Source organism: Herpailurus yagouaroundi, unplaced genomic scaffold, assembly GCF_014898765.1.
Source record: "Herpailurus yagouaroundi ecotype Mexico unplaced genomic scaffold, PumYag 198, whole genome shotgun sequence".
Classification (NCBI taxonomy): domain Eukaryota; kingdom Metazoa; phylum Chordata; class Mammalia; order Carnivora; family Felidae; genus Herpailurus; species Herpailurus yagouaroundi.
In genome coordinates this window covers 29,219,687-29,242,212 of record NW_024412429.1, presented here as the reverse complement: position 1 = coordinate 29,242,212, position 22,526 = coordinate 29,219,687, and the positions used below count along the sequence as shown (strand labels likewise).

Sequence of the window (22,526 nt, the reverse complement as noted above, 5' to 3'; positions counted from 1 at the left end):
ACTTTTTACAATGAAGTTCTGTACAGAAATAGATTTGGAAATCGTCAGAATTATGAAGCACATAAAGAAAACAGCATCGTTCTTCAAATTTAGAAATACTGAAACAAACAAAAAGAATTATTCAGGGAAATAACTATGCTTCTTGCTTCTATGAATCTGTAATGAAAAATAAGTACATTTTATATCTAATCCCAGTTATGACACCATTGTTGTTTGTAACAGACAGATATAAAGAGCCCTTGAAGAAGTGATGTTCCCCATAGCACGATACTAAAATTAGTTCATAGTCTGAGAATTGTCCTTTTACCTATATCAGCAGACAGGGCTGCTCTGGCATGCCTGAAGGACACCTAAGCTATTTATCCCTCCAGCTTACAGGGGAAAGGCGTCCTGGCTGCCATACCACTACCCTGCGTGATCGGAGGAAAAGCTAAGTATCAACTGGCTGGGTGGGCTCAGTGATTCTGGCGCTATGGCATCTGTAGAACAATGAAATGTTTCCAAAGCTAAGAAGGCAATGTGTGGAGGCAATAAAAGCACCTCATCAGTGTCGAGATTTTAGAGGCGTGAAGAAATGTGAAACAGCACTTGGTTTTGACTCAGCAAGTGATTTTATAGAAACTGAAATAATTCTGAGTTTACCATCAGGCCATGCTATTTTATGCCAAAGGTTAGCAAAATTTTTCTGACATGGGCCAGAGAGTAAATGTTTCAGATTTTGCAGGCCAAACTACTCAGTTTTGTTGTTGGAGCAGCCTTAGACAATACACAAATGAAATGAACGTGGCTGGGTTCCAATAAAACTTTACAAAAACGGGCAGCGGGCCATATTTGGCCTGTGGGCTGTAGGTTGCCAATCCCTATTTTATGCCTTTGCATTTGGGATGCACATCATTTTTGACTCTGTAAAGAAATTCTATTCGTCATTCAAGGCCCAGCTTAGATCTTACCCTCTCCCTTCCCTGTGTCTACCTTCAACAGAAAGACTTTCTCTTGCACCTCTGCTCCTTGAACATTTACATCTATCATTGCTCATCTCGTGGTCATCTCAATAGTAGCTCTTGTCATTAGCTGTTAAATGTTATGAGGCTGGGTTGTAACCTCTTTGAGAGTGGGAGTTCATGTTGTGGTCACTGTTGTATTCTTAGCAGAATAGGACTCAACATTTGACAAACACCTGGTGTCTCAGTAAAATGCCCATTGACTGAGCTGAGCAAATCCTGAGGGGATGCAAGACCAACTGCTGACTTAGTTGGATTTTTCTCTGTAGTTTGTTATCTCTTTATCAAGAAGGAAGCCAAGAGTAGTTAGCTCTCTTTGAAGCCATAAACTACAGCTTGGGTTTCTCAACACAGAAACCGGCAACAGCCACATAGAAAGAAGCATTCTACGTATATGCTGTAAGTCACAACAAAGGCGTATGTAGTGATGCCATACTTAAATTTAAAAAAAAACGTTCCTGGAAAATAGATACGATAAAATGGAATTTATATTACCATACTTTCATAAGCTGCTTAAAAACGCAGCAATAAACGAGTGCCTTCCTGATGACTGGTTTTAAAAATTAAATATTAAGAGAGTAAAACTTTATTTGAGAAGGCTGGGTTGGAAAGATATATAATGAGTCAGTCTATTATCTTGCTTGCTTCTGTTCAGATCCTTCATGAGGTAACAGGTGGTTTTACCAGGCAAACTCCAATTATCAGTGACTCAGACGGCTCTAGCAGTTCATGCTCCATCAAAACCAATTATTATTATGCCACAAGCAACAGGGTATTGCATAACTGGCCTGCAGAAATCTGCTTCTTCTCATTTCTATTATGTGGAAATAAATAGTAAACACAACTAATTTGGCCTGAAATTTCCAAGAGCTGGTTTTTAGACTGAGCTTCTATATAACAAGTGTTTAAATGTTTAACCAGTGGTTCTTGCTTCTAAAAAAAAAAAAAATCTCATTTCTATACCCCAGGAACTGGTATTTCCTGAACCACTGGCATTATGATGGCAATGTCAGAACTGAACCACTGAAGTGAGCCACTAGAATTTCAGGAACACCTCATTAACAGCGACCTCAGGAAAAGTTTTTAAAAAATAAATTCCCTATAGTCTCTTTAACAGTCACATTAATGTTAACTACAGGATATGCAACCTGATAGATGGCATGTAGTTTTTTGGCTCCACCTAACAGGAGATTAATTCCTAAAACACCAAAAAGACCGGAAAACCATCCTATCACATACACCAACAGCTCAACCAGCTAGAGAGGACCCAAATAGCTCACTTTTATCTACACCTTGATCCTGGTCCACAGTCCACATTTATCCCTCATTCTCCATATTTGGAGCAGGTGACAAGCACAGAGTCAGTTCAACTAACAGTGAAAGTTTTGGTTGCAAATCTTTTTATAATAGAGATAGAAACGGTTGAGCATTTTCATCAATAGAGGATTCTTGAAGTTCTTTGCATTTTTAAATCCTGACTAAAAGTTCTATTGTCTTCTAAGTAAAAAAAGAAAACAAAAAAACATGTGCCAAGGAAACTTACCTCACTCCCCTGACAGAAGAAGCACTAAAATTCCACTCATGTATACCTTTCTAGAACACAGGGGAAGAACAACAAGAACAAGAAATGTTGAGTCATCATAATGAAAATAACATAATAATTTGGTTTCATTATTTTAAAATAATATACACAGTAATTTTTCCTAGTACATAATTCTTCATGAACAAATTATCTGGATGGAAATTGTAATTCATTTTCAAGCCACAAGGGTGATGTTTACTCTATTTAATAATTTCTGTGCTTCAATAAAATAGCTTCCAAGAGAATCTAGGAGAATTAGTCTCATTAAATTCTAAAACTTGATTTTTAGCAGATTAACCTAATAACTGCTGTGCCTTAATTTTTTAAATAAAAAACCCAGTGATCAAGATAATTCAATTACAGCTGAGTAATATTTCTTTTCTGAGAAATAAAAACATTAATTTGAATCAAGTTCTGCAAGGTTTTAAAGATGATTATTTATGAATGATATTTAGTTACATTTTCTAACTGAAATGGTGGTTCTATTTCTTCAGAAAATGAGGTTAGCCCTTTTCTCTTAAATTTTTTAATGTTTATTCATTTATGAGAGACAGGGCATGAGTGAGGGAGGGGCAGAGAGAAAGGGAGACACAGAAACTGAAGCAGGCTTCAGGCTCTGAGCTACCAGCACAGAGCCTGATGCGGGGCTCAAACCCACGAACCGTGAGATCATGACCTGAGCCAAAGTTGGATGCTTAACTGACTGAGCCACCCGGGCACCCCTATAGCAAGTATATATGTACACACATGTATATAGTATACATCTTAGCTACAGTGTGTTATCTAATTTATGCAAAATTCAATATACTAATAAAGTTTGCCCATAAAAAATTTGATTGTCATATGATAAACATGGGTGATTTGGGGCAAAGGTGAAAAAAAATTGTGGAAATTTATTTTTTGAGTTTATTACTAAAGCTAAGTCTGATGAGTATTAAATTCATGTCTTTAAATAAATTACATGATGGATCACATTCCCTGCAAAAATACATCTGATAACAATATGAAATTGACAACATAAATATTTTAATAGAAATAAAATAGTTGATACACATGTCCAAGTTTAGCAAGTGCTATGCAACAGTCAATTCAGATGGCAATTCAATTCTGTAAATGTGAAACAACCAGGAAAAGAAGCTCTTACCCACCCACTTAAAATACTGCCCGGAACTTGCGGTCTTGGCTGGGCTAGTGAAATGAGTAAGGAAGCTTGTGGTTCTGAGGTGGACCAGAACTCTCCTTTTGGCTGAAGCAAATCAAAAAGCCACAATTTATAACCACAGCACGTAGTGCTTTGCTACAACCATGCAACTTAAAATAAAAATAGATCCTCCCAAGCCCAAAGGAGATTTACTAAAAAAACTAGTTTTGATGCACACCAGTCAGGTCACGGGTAGGTGACCTGAATTAACACAGAGCAAATGTTGTGCATGAAGCCCAGGGAAGGAAGAGACCATAGGAAGGTGCTCATGGAATGTGGCTCTCTTAACCAGAGTACAGAGGGAGTTAAATTAAAATAGCAGCCTGCAGCTTCAGCTGGTAATTTGGAAAGTTGCTTCTAAATCCTGTTGGCCTCAGGTGACCTTCTAAATATACGTGACCCAGGAACTGCAGCTGTTACCTGCACACTACTTGCATACAATGCAGCCTTATCCTCAGATCCTGCAACTGAGCTGCTTTCCAAGGCCACGTCCAAGATCAGGAGGTGGGGGTTGAATGCAAAACTAATACAGCAGTAGTTGCAACTAAACAGGGCAACTGATGAACACCCATAGGACACCACAGGTAAAACCTATCTTCTATCAGCCCTGTGCTGGGAACAGCCAAGGAGGGATTTCCCAGATTGATAGGGTGGGTTTTACAGGAAAGGAGAACAGCATTTCCAGAATGTTAGATTCCTGAAAGTTTCCAAGTGCTGCCAGTGAATGCTCCCTGTTAGCAGTGTAAAAAGTCCAGGGTCTGAGATGGAGTGATCTAGAATGAGGAGGCCTACCTCCCCAGCTCCCTCACTACTGGGACTCACCACATGGAGGCGCTGGTGAGTCACAAAGACAACCGGTGGATTTAACAGGTTCCTGGGACCTGTCTGGGAATCCAGGGAAAAGGACAACCAGAGGCAGGGCTGGAATAATTAGCCTCCACAAGCCCTAAACCACACTCAATCTAATTTAAACAGCACAAGTACCATATTGTGGAACTGGTTTGCCTCAGATCCTATGCCCCAGCTAGGACAAGAGTAGGGACTGGGAATTAATTTTGAGCTAAGGCGGCAGGAGTTACACATTGGCAGACACTGTTGGTTCCTTAGACAACGGACACGCTTTTCCTTCTTTGCTAACAAAAACTAAATTTTGTTCAAGTTCAGGTGGCAATGTTTAGGGATGGGGAAACTGATTGGTCTAAATTGGTGAGGTAAGTCCATTCTCCTTGTTCATGACTGGTCTATGCATGAATACATGATGTAATTTTTGGTACAAAGGAGAGGGCCTGACCCTTTTCCTTTGCATGCTGTCAGTGTGAATTCATGCTTGGAACTGCTATTTGAGACCAGGAAAGAAAAACCGAGAGCATATAGAGAAGCCAATTCAGAATTCTGACACCATTAAGCCACTGAAATTACCCCCAGAATGACCTCCTACCTCCCAGAATTCTTGTTATGCAAGATAATGTTTCCTTATTACTCAAGCCACTATTAGTTGGGAGCTTTATAGCTAAAAGCATCCTTGATGGATGAGACTATTATATCATCGAAATCTAGAATCTGCCTAGGTGGCACAGTTGGTTGAGTGTCTGAATCTTGATTTCAGTGTGGGTCATGATTTCAGCATCCTGGGATAAAGCCCTGAATCGGGCTCCACGATGAGCGTGGAGCCTGCTTGGGATTCTCTCTCCCTCTCCTTGTGCCCCTCCTCCCGCTCATGCTCTCTCTCGAAAAAAAATTCTATAGAATCATAAATTTCCCGGGTCTTCTCCGAGTGGCCATGGCCGGAGCTGGAGGAAGGTCAGCACTTCATATTCCACTGGGACCCTGATGCCTGATATCTTCTTCTGAGAAACCACCTGATAGGCCAGGAATGCTTAGACTTCAAAAAAGGAAAGGATTCTAGGGGGCCCCTGGGTGGCTCAGTTGGTTGGGTGTCCAACTTTGGCTCAGGTCACGATCTCACAGTTTGTGAGCTTGAGCCCCACGTTGGGCTCTGGGTGGACAGCTCAGAGCCTGGAGCCTGCTTTGGATTCTGTGTCGCCCTCTCTCTCTCCTCTCCCCCACTCCCATTCTGTCCCTCTCTCTCTCAAACATAAATAAACATTAAGAAAAGTTTTAATTAAAAAAACAAAAAAGAAAAGGATTCTAAATGACAACTGTTTAAAATATCTCAGAAATAACTTTCCTCCTCAGTCTAAGCTTTTCTTTCCTGTGCACATCCAGACTTTCTTCAAGTACTAACTTGACTTTAAGCAGCAACCATCCATTGAACAAAGAGAGAACTGTTAAAAGATTAGGATCTCAATTTATTTGGTTCTTGACGGACAGTAACCCTCTAAGAGTCCCTGAACTCTTAGGAATTAGTATAATGATCTTAATGTTTTGACAGTTGCAGTACAAAGTGTTTACCAGCTCACGTAACTGTTCACTCTGCATGTTAGAAAGAAAATACTGAGGGGAGTAAGGAAACATGATAAATGAAAAGCAACACTCTCTATTCTACCTTTAGAAAAAAATGTAAAACATTCTGTGACAAAAAGAATCCATTTCTTGTTTAACATCAGACCTATACCCCTGTTGTTTATCTGTTATTTAATTATAGTTATTACAGTTGCTTGAAACTCATATAATGCTGAGTTATTGTATTGCGTATCCTCATTCCAGTGGCGTCACTTCTATTTTATTTGGTTTTAATTTTTTTAATTTATTTTTTAAATTTACATGCAAGTTAGTTAGCATACAGTGCAACAATGATTTCAGGAGTAGATTCCTTAATGCCCCTGACCCATACTTCTATTTTAAATAATAGGGAAATAACAGTGGTAATGAACACGCTATGGATAGAGCTAGGGTTTGCAAAGAAATCGACATACATTCAAACAGAAACTTATTTTAAAAAGCTTAAATTTTTGAACACGGAGAATTTTTAGCGCCGTGGGGACAATGCAAATGTCATTCTTCTTGATCAAAGGATGGTAAAAGTAGAAACTGGATAACTCACAGCCTAAAGCCATAACTCTTCCTAACGCACTCTTTTACATCCTCATATATTGACTTCTTAGCATAATGCAAAAATCTCTACAAATGTCACAAAACATAAGAGAGCCAATACAAGGCTAACTGTACTCAACAAAGAACTTCCAGACAACTAGCTGGAAATAGTACTCATTTTCCAAAAATCTCTGGCTTACTTTCTGTTCTTTTTCTGTCTTCTGGCTGTCTACTCATTCTCCTGGCCCTGCTAATTGCTAATTCCTTTAGCCCCATTCTGTTTCCAAGTGTCCTTGGATAACCTTGCTCTTTCCAATCGAGCCTTTGAAAATCTCTCCCAGATAGTAATGTTCATGTTTCCTAACCTCTCTTTAGATTTTGTAGTTTCAACTGCAGGATTAAGTCTGCTTGTGAGAACACATAGGCATATACTTTAAAATAATGTGAATGACACACTGTGTACTTTAAAACAACATTAACAACATATATACATGGTTATTATTATTAGTTATTATTAGTTATTCTCAATTCTGTCTCTAAACAACTCCACCTGGAGTTACGTCATCATTCCAGCTATCAATTGGGGTTCCAAGGACCCCCCCCCCCACTCCTTGTGTTTGATTAATTGGTTAGAGTGGCTCACAGATCTCAGGAAAACATTTTACTTATTAGATTACTGGTTTATTATAAAAGGATACGACTCAGGAAATAGCCAGGTGGAAGAGTTACATGGGGCAAAGTATGGAGAAAGGGCTAAGAGCTTCCATGACCCCTCCAGGGGCGCCATTCTGCCCAAATCTCCACATGTTCACCCACCTGGAAGCTCTTTGAACCCCGCCCTTTTTGGGTTTTTTACGGGGGCTTCATGACATAGGGATGACTGATTAAATCCACTGGCCATTGGAAATGGATTCAACCTCTCCCCTTTCCCCTCCCCAGAGGTCAGGGGGTGGGACTGGAAGTTCTAACCCTCTAATCCTATAGTTGGTGCTCTTGGCATCCAGGTCTCATCCTTAGGTGGATCCAAAAGTCACCTTATTAACATAACAAAAAACAAAACAAAAAAACAGAGATGGCTTTCAGCACTTAGGAAATTCTAAGGGTTTTAGGAAATCTGTGTCAGAAAGAGATGAAGACCAAATATTTATTTCCTACTATAAATCTCAATATCACGGTGCCCTAATATGATGCCAACAACCTCCCAAATGATTGCTGCTATTTCATCTAAAGAGCTAAGCCAGGTTAAGTTCTAAGGGATAGGTTAGGGATTCGTTCGTATGTGTTTTGCCATAAATTTTATTGTTGTGAAAACAACACTTATTACATGTCAGGCTCTGTGCAATATACCCTACCTATACTATTTCATTTAATTTTAACAATAACCTTTTGAGATGGATATTACTACTATCCCATTCTAAAGATAAAGATACTGCAACATGCAGAAGCCATGTTGCCAAGGGCAGAGATAGGACTTAAACCCAGGACTGTTGACTCAAAGACATTTAAAAACATTGAAATTGACATTTCTAAAAATTGCAAGCCCATTTCTCTAACTGTACGTCCTAATTCCCCCTTTCGTGCTGTATCACATTCATCATTGAATACACTTCTATATTTATTTATTTACTGCCTGAGTAGAAAGGCAGAAATTTCGCTTATTTTGTACACATCTGTTTCCCTACTGCCTAACACAGTGCCTGGTAGTGCCTGTCACAGAGTAAGTGCTCTGTAAATATGTGTTGAGTGCATGGATGATTGGTAAGGAAAATTATAAGGGTATTTTGGAAAACAATTACCAAAAACCTCACAAAACTACTTTGCCACACGTCTTCTCTCATTTCTGCGGTTTATCCTATGAACTGGAATCAAGTCTTGGAACTTTTCTATTTGTAAAAAATAGTAGGATTTGTACACATATTAAAACTAATAAAATACAGAAGTGGAAAGGGTTATCCAAATGACTGTGAGGAGTGGAAATGAGAGCATTTCAGACCCTTCTGAAAGCCAAAGCAACACAGTCCTGCTCATATTGTGTCAGTACATGGAGCCAGTGACTAATGTGAAATTGAGCAGCTGCTTAGATAACCCAACAGTGTCATGGAATGCTAACTATAATCATACTCGGGTAGGACTAGAGTGGCATTATTATGATAGGCTCCCTAGAATTATGATACACATCTTTTGGGGCGCCTGGGTGGCTTAGTTGAGTACCCAACTCTTGATTTCAGCTCAGGTTATGAGCTAATGGTTCATGGGTTTGAGCTGTGCGTTGGGCTCCATGCTGACAGTGCGGAGCCTGCTTGGGATTCTCTCTCTCCCTCTGCCTCTCTGTCCCTCCCCTGCTCATGCTCACTTGCTCTCTCTCTGTCAAAATAAATAAATATAACTTAGGGGCACCTGGATGGCTCACTAAGCTAAGTGTCTGCCTTCAGCTCAGGTCATGATCTTGCGGTTCATGGGTTGGAGCCTCGCATCGGGCTCTGTGCTGACCGCTCAGAGACTGGAGCCTGCTTCAGATTCTGTGTCACCCTTGCTTTCTGCCATTCCCCTGCTTGTGCTGTCTCTCTCACACAAAAATAAACTTAAAAAAAATAAATAAATATAATTTCAAAAAAAGGCATCTTGTAAGTCATATATATTAAGATCAGTTCTCTGAAATATAATTTAATTTATAGCATGAGTTTACAAAACAAAATAATCTTCTAATTTCAGGCTTACTTTAGATGGTTATGCCATCTAAAATAAAAATGCAAATAGGTTCAGTTATTTTATTAAGTGAGTGAAATTCATAATCCATGTTTAACAAATTTTATATTATAGGATATAAGTAGTTATGCCAAGATAAATACATGGTAAGCTATTTCTTCTTAACTAATACAGGTATTTGCTGGAATATATAAATGCTAGAAGGGAGTAAAGTCCTTTAATGATTGTGTGTTAATAATTACACAATTTACCTTGTCATCAGGAAGCACATGCCAAATAGATATTGTCTTTTCCTCAACTTCATTGTTGATAGACAAATATGAAGGCTGATAGATTTTAGTTGGTTCTAATATTAACACCTTGAAAACATAAGGCAAAGAAACAAATATTAGTGACTTCAGATTTAAATCGTTTAGAGCTGTAATAACAACACTGCACTGATGTGGGAGGTTATCAGATGAGGCTCTGGGTCCACTGCTGCAGTAAAACCATTTTAATTCTTAATTGTTGCCTTCCTTATGAGTCCTTTGAGCATTTTATGGTATTATTGTAAGTTCCCATGATGCATCACTTTTTTTTGCTAAAGAAATTGGAAATAAATTTTTTTTTTCAACTTTTATTTATTTTTGGGACAGAGAGAGACAGAGCATGAATGGGGGATGGGCAGAGAGAGAGGGAGACACAGAATCGGAAACAGGCTCCAGGCTCTGAGCCATCAGCCCAGAGCCCGACGCGGGGCTCGAACTCCCGGACCGCGAGATCGTGACCTGGCTGAAGTCGGACGCTTAACCGACTGCGCCACCCAGGTGCCCCTGGAAATAAATTTTTAAAGTCCATATATTGGTTTCACTATTCCCAGGGAATCTACTCTAATGATGTATTTTTAAAAATGTTTTATGTTATTTATTTATTACTGAGATAGAGGGAGAGTGTGTGTGCAAGCAGGGGGAGGGGCAGAGAGAGAGGGAGACAGAGAATCCCAAGCAGGCTCCGAGCTGTCAGCGCAGAGCCCAACATGGGGCTCAAACTCATGAGTTGTGAGATCACAACCTGAGCCGAAACCAAGAGTCAGACACTTAAGTGACTGAGCTACCCAGGTGCCCCTCTAATGATATATTTTTAAAGTCTTTTATTTCATCTTGCAATACATGCATAATCTATTTCTATAAATATAAATATGTCCAAAAAAGGGCAGAAATGTGGTAAAGTAAATAATTCTGTACATAGAAAAGATTCTACATATAGAGCGCCACATACTATTTTAGGTTTTCTCCTGCCACACCTTACCATCAAGATGTGGTAGCATGTTTTTCATACCCATGTAAATAGAGTGAGAAATGATTCTGGTTATTATTGAGTTTTATATATAAGGCAAAGGAAAGGACATAGCTGTATGAAATAATAAAAATGTTTTTGCACTGCTTTAAGATAAAACTGGGATCTTCACTAATGATATATTTAGCCTTGTGAGAGAGAGAAATAAAACCGACTCCTATTTTGGAGATGTATGAGGGATATGTAATAAGTGAGTTGAGAATCTCTCTCAAAGGATGTAGCATATTATTACTAATATCTGGTATTAGGTACAGATAATATCAAAATGCCACACATGCACTAATTTTAAAGGTACTTCAACTATTATCTGTTTGTACAGACGCCTAAAAGCACCTACTTAGCTCAAATTTCCCATGCAGTCTTAAGTAGGAATATTTAAAAAAAAATTTTTTTTAACGTTTATTTATTTTTGAGACAGAGAGAGACAGAGCATGAATGGGGGAGGGTCAGAGAGAGGGAGACACAGAATCCGAAACAGTCTCCAGGCTCTGAGCTGTCAGCACAGAGCCCAATGCAGGGCTCGAACTCACAGACCACGAGATCATGACCTGAGCCAAAGTCGGCCGCTTAACCGACTGAGCCACCCAGGCACCCTAAGTAGGAATATTTTAAAAGGAAAGGAAAGCCAATACTAAACTATCAGAGAAACTAGAATAGTTCTTTCTACCCCACTGCTTAAAACTCAAGGAAAGTGGCTTTTAGAAAGAATCTTCTATCAAATAAGTTGACCAAATAAAAGTGGAGGAAAAACCCAAAAACCCTTCAAAAGATTCTATCAGCAAGGGATTATGGATTTACACTACACTGTGATCTAGCGTGCAATCTGAGCAAGAAGGCACATGGATTAGCAACCTGACTCTTGGCCATGCACTGCAAACTTAGTACTGATTTTATGCTATCTTTGTTTTTCTAAAATTTTTTTAACATTTTATTCATTTTTTGAGAGACAGAGAGAGACAGAGCATGAGCAGGGGAGGGGCAGAGAGAGAGGGAGACACAGGATCTGCAGCAGGCTCCAGGCTCTGAGCTGTCAGCACAGAGCACAACGTGGGGCTCGAACCCACGAATCTCAAGATCATGACCTGAGCCGAAGTCAGACACTTAACTGACTGAGCCACCCAGGCACCCCTGATTTTATGCTATGTTTATCACAACAGCAAATTTATTTAAATTAGAATACAGAGAACTACAGAAAGTAGATTAGGAAGACAAAATTTTCTTTACTCTTAAGTATAAAAAAACTGCAAGGGCTTAATTCTTGGTCAGGCTCTAGTTATGAAAATAAGATAGAACAGATTACAAACAAAGCACAGTAAGACCCACCAGGGAACATATTCTGATTTAGGAACATACCAGGTAAATCAAGTTCCACATTCCAATCAACAGAGAGTGAAGTGGTACTGATTAATAATGGAAATAAACTTTCAATCTAAACTTGGCAGAATTAGTGCTTTCAAATCTGAGTATCCCAATGTTTGTGAAATGAAAATGAATAATAGGGAATAAAAGGTGGGTCTTCCAAAATAGCTTCCAAGTCACTATACCGACAAATGAGAATATACCTTTTTCTCTAATTATGTGGGCACAGAATTTAACATTAGAAAAACACAACACCAGGTTATCTCCTCTCTTCTCAAATTATGTCTTTATTGTGTCTCAAATATTTCTAACAGATAAAATCTGACCTATGTTTTCCCATGTCGAGATAGGGAAAAACATCGGTTATAATTATCATCATCTAACATTTGTTGAGACCTTTGAAGTGTTCTACCCTTGAAATGACAAAATGGGAGGAATTTATGGCACACATTACAGAGGTAACAGAAAGACTGAGAAGGGAGAAGGAAAAAGGCAATTTGACAAAACTGGCTGGACACAACTCACTTGAAATATAAACATGCTTCCTTTTAGTTTCTAATCTTTTATACTGGTTAACATTAAAATTAACTGCTAAACAAAATTTTTAAAAAAGTAAAATTAACTGTTAACTTCTTGCATCTGAAGTGGGAATGACAGCAGTATAAGGCCTATAAGCTATACAGAGTAGATTTTTTAAAAAATTTTTTAACATTTATTTATTTTTGAGAGAGAGACACACATACAGAGCACAAGGAGGGGAGGGGCATAGAGAGAGGGAGACATAGAAGCAGGCTCCAGGCTCTGAGCTGTCAGCACAGAGCCTGACGTGGGACTCGAACCCATGAGCAGTGAGATCATGACCTGAGCCAACGTCGGATGCTCAACCGAATGAGTCACCCAGGCACCCTATATACAGAGTAGATATTAAATAGAGGTACATGTCTCAGCTCCTATAAGAGTCCGTAAAAGCAGCATTCTCCTCTCCTCTCACCTAGCCTGGGGTGATGGGTTGATGGTTTCCTAACTGTTCCATGTAGGAAGAAAAGAAAATCTACATAGAAGAGAGGTGAGAAAAAAGAATCAACTGAACTGCACCCAAGTAATAATAACTGATGGGACCATTCAAATCATTTTGCTAAGAAACTTTTGTCTGTTTTCTTTTACCCAGGGTCACTATTATTTCTTAGAGGAATGAGAACAGATATGGTGGTGAAATAAATGGAAACAATCAAATAAAATACTTCTAATATAAATCATCTTGGTTTTAGTCAGATCCACACTGAAAGAAGGATAATGCTATCACCCCAATCAAGACCTACAGTGGCCTTCATAAGTGTGAACTAAAGATGCTACTCTAAAGACATAATGAGTGAGTGACTGATATGACACCACAAGTACTAGAAACATGATTTTTTCTATGTGGTGATACAGGGGGAGCAAACTCCAATGGCTGCAGGGAGTGGGCCCAGTGGGAAAGGCAGAGGAGTGAAGCAGGAAGGATGGGACTGTAACCAGCATCTAACATGGCACCAGCTAGTTGACTTAGTAGGTTGTTGCCTGTGGAGAAGGCCAGTCACAGGTTGTCAGTTCCTTTCACTTTTCAATAGCTAAAAATCTAGATTTTTGTATGAACTGTCCTTATTTTCACTTGACTTTCTTATAAACTTTATTTTTCAGTTTACTGCCTTTTCATTTATTGTGTCTTTCTTTTTATCTTCTTTAACATAGTAATTATAGTTATTTGAAGTCTTATGTGGTCACTTTAATATGTGAATCACTTCTGGGCCTGCCTCTACTGGCTGTTTTAGCTCTTTGTTATCCATCACTTTTTTCTGCTTCTTAGAATGTCTAGTAATCTTTGATTGTGTCTGAATGACACAATGCAGAGGCTCTGGATCATATCCCTCCCAGAAGTTTCCCCACCCCTGCTCCCTAGCTAGCAGTCAAATTATCAGTGCTTCATCTTGATCCTATCAAGGCTTAGTTTTATTACAGCTTTGTTAGGGTGGATCTGTTTTAGTTTCACCTTTTCTCCTAGGGCAAGGGCTTTCTATGTTGCCACTAAATGCTTGGGGTGTTCAGCAAGGTCTCATCACCCCAAGTCCAACATCTTATCCCTGCATTGGTTAAGCTCTGGGATATGTGCTCAGCTCTCAACCTTCAAAAGAATGCTCTCTACCACTTCTGGTCCTGGTCCTCTGTATAGCAAGGGAATTTACCTTGTTAAGGTTTACTTAATACACAGGTTTCATCTAAAATCCAATTTTAGTCAAATACTGGGACCAGCAATTGTGGTTACTTACACTGTGCTTACCCCCTGTTCACACTATCTAGAGGTTGTCCTAGGACTCAAGGGAAATACCCACACAGAATCCTGGGATTCATTCTTCAAGGCTCCCCCTTCTCCAACACCCTCTCCATCTGTCTGAGAGTCCCAAACACTCCTTCCTGCCTGCTCTGCCCAGGGAGAATGCTATTCCCTGCTAGGGCTCCACCTCCTTGGGCTGCAGTCAGAAAAACACCTTACAGAAAAAAAGCAGGTGAAGGTGGGACTCAACTCCAGTACCTCCCTGCTCAAGGATCACAACCCTGCGATGACTGCTATTTAATGTCTACAAACAGTATTTTACATATTTTGTCCAGATTTTTATAGTTATTTATAGCAATAGCAATACCAATATTATTTACTCCATCATAGCTGGCACTAAAGAACCAACTCTCCTTATTTTTAAATGTTGGCAACAAATTATTATTATTATTATTATTATTATTATTATTTTAATCACTGAGTGGTCTTTTACTTAATGCTTATTTATTTTTGAGAGAGAGACAGAGAGCAAGCAGGGAAGGCGCAGAGAGAGAGGGAGACACAGAATCTGAAGCAGGCTCCAGGCTCTGAGCTGTCAGCACAGAGCCCGATGCAGGGTTCGAACCCACGACCATAACCTGAACCAAAGTCGGATGCTTAACTGACTGAGCCACCCAGGTGCCCTATCACTGAGTAGTTTTTTAAACACGAACTTAATCATATGCACCACCTGACACATAATAAGAGAAACACTAATTAAAACCATCCTAATATACCATTTTTTCATCTGTAAGTTTAAAAAAGTACAAATATGATAAACACACCTTTTAGGAGAGACTTTCGGAAAATAGTCAGTCTCGAATGTTGCCAGTGAGAATGTCAATTGATACAATTCCTATGGAGGGCAAAGGGGCAATATCAATCAATTTCACTTCTGGGAATTTATCCTACAGACAGATGTGCACATGTGCAAAATGGCACAGGTACAATGTCTCATTTTAATTTGCATTTTTGACTAGCCAGTGAGGTTATTATCTTTTCATGTGATTTGCCCATTTTCTTTTTCTTTTGCTTACCAATTAGTAGGAGTTGTTTTTTTTTTCTTTGTGCAATTAGGCAAATTGATCATTTTGCTGCATTAATATTAAATATTTTCTCCCTGTCTAGCATTTGCCATGTTTATGGTGTTCTTCACTGAACAAAAGTTAGAATTTTTAATGAAATCAAATTGGTCAATATTTGCCTTTAGGGCTTAAAGGTCCCTTTCTTGCTGAATTAAGAAAGCCTCTCTCACCAAAGTATATACCTATATTCTCCTAACGTCTCTCTTACTATTTTCGAGTTTTATTTTTTATATTCATATCATGACAGACAGATTCCCATTAAACTAATTTAAATTAGCTCAGAATAGCTCATATGAGTGGTTTCTTTTCATAGCTGATTTTCTATTCAATCAAGTCAACAGTCAATTAGGTACTTCAGTTCTGTGCTGTCTTCTTTCCCCACGTTTGCTATCATCAGAGCATCAGCTGAAGGCATGCTGCCAGCTCACTCTGAGATAAGTATTTTCCTAGGTTACACATTATCTAGGCTAGAAAACAAAGTGTTTTAGTTTGAAAGGCTTTCCAAATGAAGATCCTGCGGAGCTCAAGGCTTCATCGGCAAGGAAGAGTGAAGAAAGCGTGTTAATGCCAGCAATGGATTTAATGAACTGAAACAGATGACCCTACAAGCAAGAACTGGAGAACGAGAATTAGAGAAAAAGAATGGAGCGTGGTTACCACCTGAATAGGGAGGACTGGACTAGAGAGCTCAAACAGAGTTTTACGGCATCACTTTGACGTGGGAGGAGATTAGTGCACACAGTGACTTGGTAATTCTTGAATCAGATGCTAAGCCTATACTGCTCTGGATGGCATTCTGAGAGCCATCAGGATGGGAAAGGCAGCAGCTGAGAAGATGAGCAATATATTTTTAAAAGTGTGTGTGTGTCTACTATACATGTATCTATATCTATATCTGGCCAAAATAAGTTGCAAACTGGAACCTATGAGTCATCATTTCTCACGATCCAAGGCATTGTAAAAGGTGGCTAGGGACACTAAATCTAACTCTGACCCATGTGGGTAATGAGTGGTCGAGATGGAATAACGACCCAGGTGAGCTTGACACTTTTCACCACAATAATGGTAACGATACTGATGACAATGTTAACAAAACTGTAGTATGAATTAACAGCACCCTTGTGTCTGGTCGGAAGCGATATGTTGACTAACTGCGCTAAGCAAGAGACAATCTTTTCTTGGAAAGCACACTTTACAACTTATCACAAGAAATCACCCAATTTCATGGCAAAAACATAAAGATGTATCTCACTTCTCTGATTTTGAGAAGTTATTTTAAAAAAGTAACACTAGTACTATTAAAATCACAGTGCAAGATGTTCTTTAAATAAAAGAAACAAAATAGAAATGCACTTAAAGTTAAGTTAAATGAAGAGTACTCACCGGAAACCTAACTACAGTAACATCTGTCTTTGTGGCCTCCACCAGGAAATCCATCCAGAAGTCCACCAGCTCCTGTTTGGCCACAGGCTGCTCTGTAGTCAGTTTCACAAAATGCTTATATATCAAAATTGTCTCTACAATAGACTTGAGGTACCTAAAAATGAAAAGATATAAAACACACAATGGGCAAATTTAGAACCACCTGTTCCCATGTATCCTGGTTTTAATCTGTGGATGTAATTGAAATACAGATACAGCGCTAAAATTTAGGTATTCCGATTCCCCACACATTACTCATTATTTGTTATATGCCATGGACTTTCACGTACGTTGTCTCCTCTGTATCTCACAAAAATTCAATAAAGTAGGCTGTTATAACATCATTTTAAAGATGAGGAAACTGAGGTGCAGAGGGCTTAAATAGCTTGGACTGACTGATACGTCTGCTGAAAACATGACTTTTACAAAAATGCCTGTCTTCTATTCAAGGGAGTGGTTAATGCACATGTTTTAAAATATGCTTCCATGAGAAAGCTTTTCTAAATAGACCCTTCATAAGGGATCATTATTTTGCTTTGAAGCAACTCAGCTGGTATATTATACAAATACCCTCCAACCTAACAAGACAGATGGCGCCTCAAAGGAAAAAGTTAGGACAAAATGAGGAGCAAGATAATTACATGAATTAGTGGGTTTGCAAGTACTTCATAAGCTATAAACATGGACATTAACATTATGTGAATGGACACTTAAGGCATTGTTTTGTGGTTATTACTGTTGCATAAAATAATGTCTGCTTTCTTGTCAACAGAAGCTGGGATACCTCACACCAAAGCTCTTTGGACCTGTGCTTCAGCCCCTTCTGGACCATCAGAATGATCGCTGTAAAGAAATGACAGATTTGGCAGCATGTAACGCAGGCATTTATTGGTTCATTTATTTGAACACCTACTGTTGACATCGCACTAATGGTACAGCCCTGTTCCTAAGTAGCAGCACACAGTGCCGAGGAGACAGGAATGTAAAAGGGATAGCACAGCAACCTAAATATCAGTAGGGCTACCAATACACAGAGATACAATTAACCAAAGTCAGGCTCTGAGCTGTCAGCACAGAGCCTGACGCAGGGCTCAAACCCACGAACCGTGAGATCATGACTTGAGCCAAAGTCAGACACTTAACCGACTGAGCCACCCAGGCACCCCTAATTTAAAAATGACAAATACGAAAGAAGATTTCATGAGATGAACTAATCACATGTGTTTATGCAATAACACCCACATGCTTCTATCCGGATGCAGAAAAGGGTTTTAGGTGGGGGTCTGGTTTGTGGGCAGATTTAGGAAGGTCCCCAGGTAGAGAAGATCCCCGGAAGAGGCCTTCTCAGTGTGTACTGAGACACAAATGCACGAAGCCACAGTCTGGCACATTTCATGTGACTGGAGAGCAGTGTAACCGGGGGGTGTGACAAGATCGGAGGCTGGAATGACTAAAGGCAAACGTTGTTCACCAGCCAAGGAGGTGGACTTTATCCCTTAGGCTGTGAAGAGCCATTCAACCATACTGATTTAAGGATTTCAGTGGAGGGGAAGGGTCAGACATGAATTTTAGGGAAGACCACTATAAGTGTGATACTGGGGAGGGTTTGCTAATGAGAAGACCTGAACGTGAGGAATTCTTTTAGGAAGCCATAGGGACCTACAGTGGTAAGCATCTCCTCAAGTGGTTCCTTTGATGAAAACAAGTCAGTGGTCCAGTCTCTGAGCCGCCCTGAGCCTTTCTTGATATCATGGTCAACCTTTTAAAGTCTTTACGGCTAGTGATCATCACACATGATATATAATAAAATCAGCATTGTTTTCCAAAACAGTCCTAAATGCACATGGAATTTTGCTTTCATCTCTTCAATTACCACATACATAATGATGAGACTTGGGGGCACTCCAGGAACAATTTGAAATGAGACAAATACACACATATAGGAAACATTCAAATGCATTAACAAGCCTTAGCATAAAGAAGTGAAAATCAACAATGAGAATCCCAAAACAGATTAGGTCATAAAGAGAACATAGGGTATACGTTTGGGGCAGAAACAGGGGAGGTTGGGATAAAAATCTGTCAATCTACCGATTCGATTTGCAGGTGCAAAATGTGAGGCCTCTGCATGATTCCTCTGGGTAACCCTAGCCAACTTGGGCTAGCGGGTTGGTCAATGTCATGAAAAGGCTAAGCTGAAGGCATGCAGACCTCACCTATGCCCAAAACCACCAGAACCTATATTCAACACATTTTATTTATGAACATGAGGTTTTCCTCTAAATTCTACATTTCGTTCTATAAGCAAATAAATTAAATCTAATCGTCAGTTCAACAAATAAAACAATTTGGAAATAAGTGATGAGTTGTTTATTAAAAGTAATTGCTTAGACACATAACACTTCACTATTACCATGCTGGTGTCTTCAGTTTAAAAAGCTTTTCAGATGCTTGGATGACTCTCATGTGGTCATTGGCCAGGACACTGGCACCCAGAAAAAATCCAACTTCCCAGTAGCTCTGGAGTTTTTCTAAATTTCCCTTTTTACCAAGAAGGCTACTTAGCTTCACCCCTGGAAGATCAACAGGAAGTACAATGTTACAAACACACAGCACCCAGGCAGAGCCTTTTTAATTTAAAAAAAAAAAAAAAAGCCAGACATTTTATTAAAATACAATAAGCTTTTATTTCCTCCTTTCAGATTCAAATAGCTTTAAGTGTCAATTATAAAAGGGGTTTAAGTTCATTTAAAAAAAATCACTTTAATTTGAAAGTCCAAAGATAACTGCCACGGTCACTTGGATGTGCATCATTCCAGAATTTTAATATATGCCTGCACTGTATATGCATAAATTAAAAGGCGGTAACACCTTGTTGTGTAACCACCTTGCTTCCCTTATAATAACAAGGATCCTTTAGTTACTTGAAAGGGAAATATGATGCAATTCTATCACTCATTGAATTGAGTATAATTGGGTCAATTCAATAATGATAAATAGTAACAAAAATAATTAATAAAATAATAATTGAGTATAATTAGGCAATAATTAATAATAATTTTATATGCAAAAACAATTATATACTTAGAAAGTTTAAGAAATAAGGAAAGTGGCAGATAACACTGTCTTGATCACTGTTGCTTTGTAACAAGATTTGAAAATTAGGTAATGTAAATCCTCCAACTTTGTTCTTTTTCAACATTGTTTTGGTTCTTCTGGGTTTTTTTGCATTTCATTATACATTTTTGTCTCTACTTTGCCTTCTATTATTTTTGCATTTGCATTCTTTTGTTTAAAAAGAATATATCCTTGTAAAACTGTTAATTGCCACTAGTATTCACAACATTAAAGTATCAGGGAAATTATCTGAGATTTGGGACTAAGGTAAAAAACTGGGACATTTCATTTCAATATCCCACAGTGGCATCAGGTACCTCAAGGACTGTCCAGGGAAAGTGTGGCAAGTTCACTGTTTTAAAGATTATTTTGTTTGGTTAAAGTATCGTTTTCCAAAAAAATTCATACCTCTCAGGAAATATAAAATAGAACACTTGTAAAACATTCACTGTTTACTATTTATTAAAGATCTCAGACTTAGATAAGTTTACTTGTTAACTTGCGTGTTTTGTTCAGTAGAGATACAAATATTTTTTGTCTAGTAGTAAAACAGATAACCCCTAAGATTTATGACCTATTTGTCCTAATTTTGTTTTTTCAGTCAAACTCAGAAATCTTACCCTAACATTTCTTGTTAATTGATCTATGAATACCCTAGCTTCTTAAATGCACTTTGAACTGGACATATCCTCTTTTCCATATCAATGGAGTTAAATAAAATGTTTTACAAGTGTTCTATATTTCCTGAGAGGTATGAATTTTTTTGGAAAACGATACTTTAACCAAACAAAATAATCTTTAATAAACGCTATGCCACTTTTTATGATATAATTACACTTAAGCCCTGAGCATTTCAAGAAAAAGTCCATTTGTGGGGAGCCTGGATGGCTCAGTTGGTTGGGCACCCAACTCTTGATGTCAGCTCAGGTCATGATCCCAGGGTCGTAGGATCAAGCCCCGTGTCAGACACCAAGCTGAGTGTGGAACCTACTTGGGATTCTCCCTTTCTCTCTCTTTCTCACACACACTCTCTCTCTCTCTCTCCCACTCACAATCTCTCTGTCTCTACAAAGAAAATAAAGAAAAAGAAAAAGAAGAAAAAGTCCATTTGGGAATCCTTCACATTTTGTGATAATAAGAAAGAGAATAGCTTTGCCTCCTTAAAATTTCATAAGATGAAAAAATTACACACAGGTATGGAACAACATGCACGATGTCCTATCTAGGTATAATAAAAAAAATTCAATGAATACAAAGAAAGAAGAAAGTGCATGGGGAAAATGAGATACTGAAAATAGGTGTCTCTACTAACCTCATTTGAAATGAGCTCTTTTTATTGTGTCATGCTTGCAGAACAGTGAACCGAGGATTGATCTAGCAGCAAATCTTGTTAAACATTTAAATAGGGACTATGACAATGTGTAATAGGAAAATCACAGTACTAGTGTTAAAAGAAAATTTCTGATTTATGCTTACATGCCAGAAGTTCGTATTATGAGAGTGACATTTAACTTTGACCTTGGCATGAATCTGACATGTTTGTGTTGTCTAACTCATTTTTATAGCCACTGCGATTCCTATTAACTGGACATTAGGTCTTAAAATCTGAGTAAGACTACTTTACAGGAACTGCTGCTTACTCCATGTTCATCACATGAAGAAGCACTGTTGGGCCATCTCACTATTAGGGATTCTGGCTGGCTTGCTGACAGCCAGATCCCCGGGGGCATAAACAGAATGGATTCTACAGGCACATTTGTCCTTTGTGGCTAACAAGCAATGTGTGAGTGAGCATCGGTATCACGTAAATATGGTAAAATGAAGTTTTTACAAAAATAAACATTTTCTGGGGCGCCTGGGTGGTTCAGGCCGTTAAGTGTCCAACTCTTGGTTTCGGCTCAGGTCATAATCTCAGAGTTCATGGGTTCAGGACCCGCATCGGGCTCTGTGCTGGCAGTGCAGAGCCTGCTTGGGATTCCCCTCTCTACCTCTACTCCCTCATGTGTGCACTCTCTCTCTCTCTCTCTAAAATAAAGAAAATGAAACATGTTCACTTAATGGTTTTAGTTCTGATGATCATTATTGCAACATCACTATCGATGTCAGCCTTATCATTCCCTCCACTTCATTAACTAGAATTCTTTTGAAGACTACCCTCTCCCAGGGATTAATACATTTAGTACGCAGCATACTTTATGAAGAGCTGTACCTCATCCACTAGATGAGCTGTGGTATCTCTTAAAAAAGGAAGGAAGGGATGTAATTTCTTCCCTATAATTTCTAATTTTCTGAGAAACTGGTCATCCCTATACATGACAAATGAGTTATGTTGTGGTGGGTGATGGATTTTGTTTTTGTTATGACTTGTTTTTTTAAA

The 22,526-nt window shown here is 38.7% G+C and overlaps 1 protein-coding gene across 2 annotated transcripts in view; it reads right to left on the bottom strand.

Annotated features, from left to right (window-relative positions):
* MAP3K5 (mitogen-activated protein kinase kinase kinase 5) overlaps window positions 1-22,526 on the bottom strand; it is a 207,607-nt gene that overhangs the window by 71,252 nt on the left and 113,829 nt on the right. For both annotated transcript variants that reach the window (XM_040449077.1, XM_040449078.1), the window contains exons 9-13: window positions 19,446-19,605; window positions 16,994-17,147; window positions 9,736-9,843; window positions 2,545-2,594; window positions 3-98 (exon numbers count right to left, since the gene is read on the bottom strand). In XM_040449077.1, the coding sequence (XP_040305011.1) occupies window positions 3-98; window positions 2,545-2,594; window positions 9,736-9,843; window positions 16,994-17,147; window positions 19,446-19,605 (568 nt within the window). The remainder of the gene's footprint in view (window positions 1-2; window positions 99-2,544; window positions 2,595-9,735; window positions 9,844-16,993; window positions 17,148-19,445; window positions 19,606-22,526) is intronic.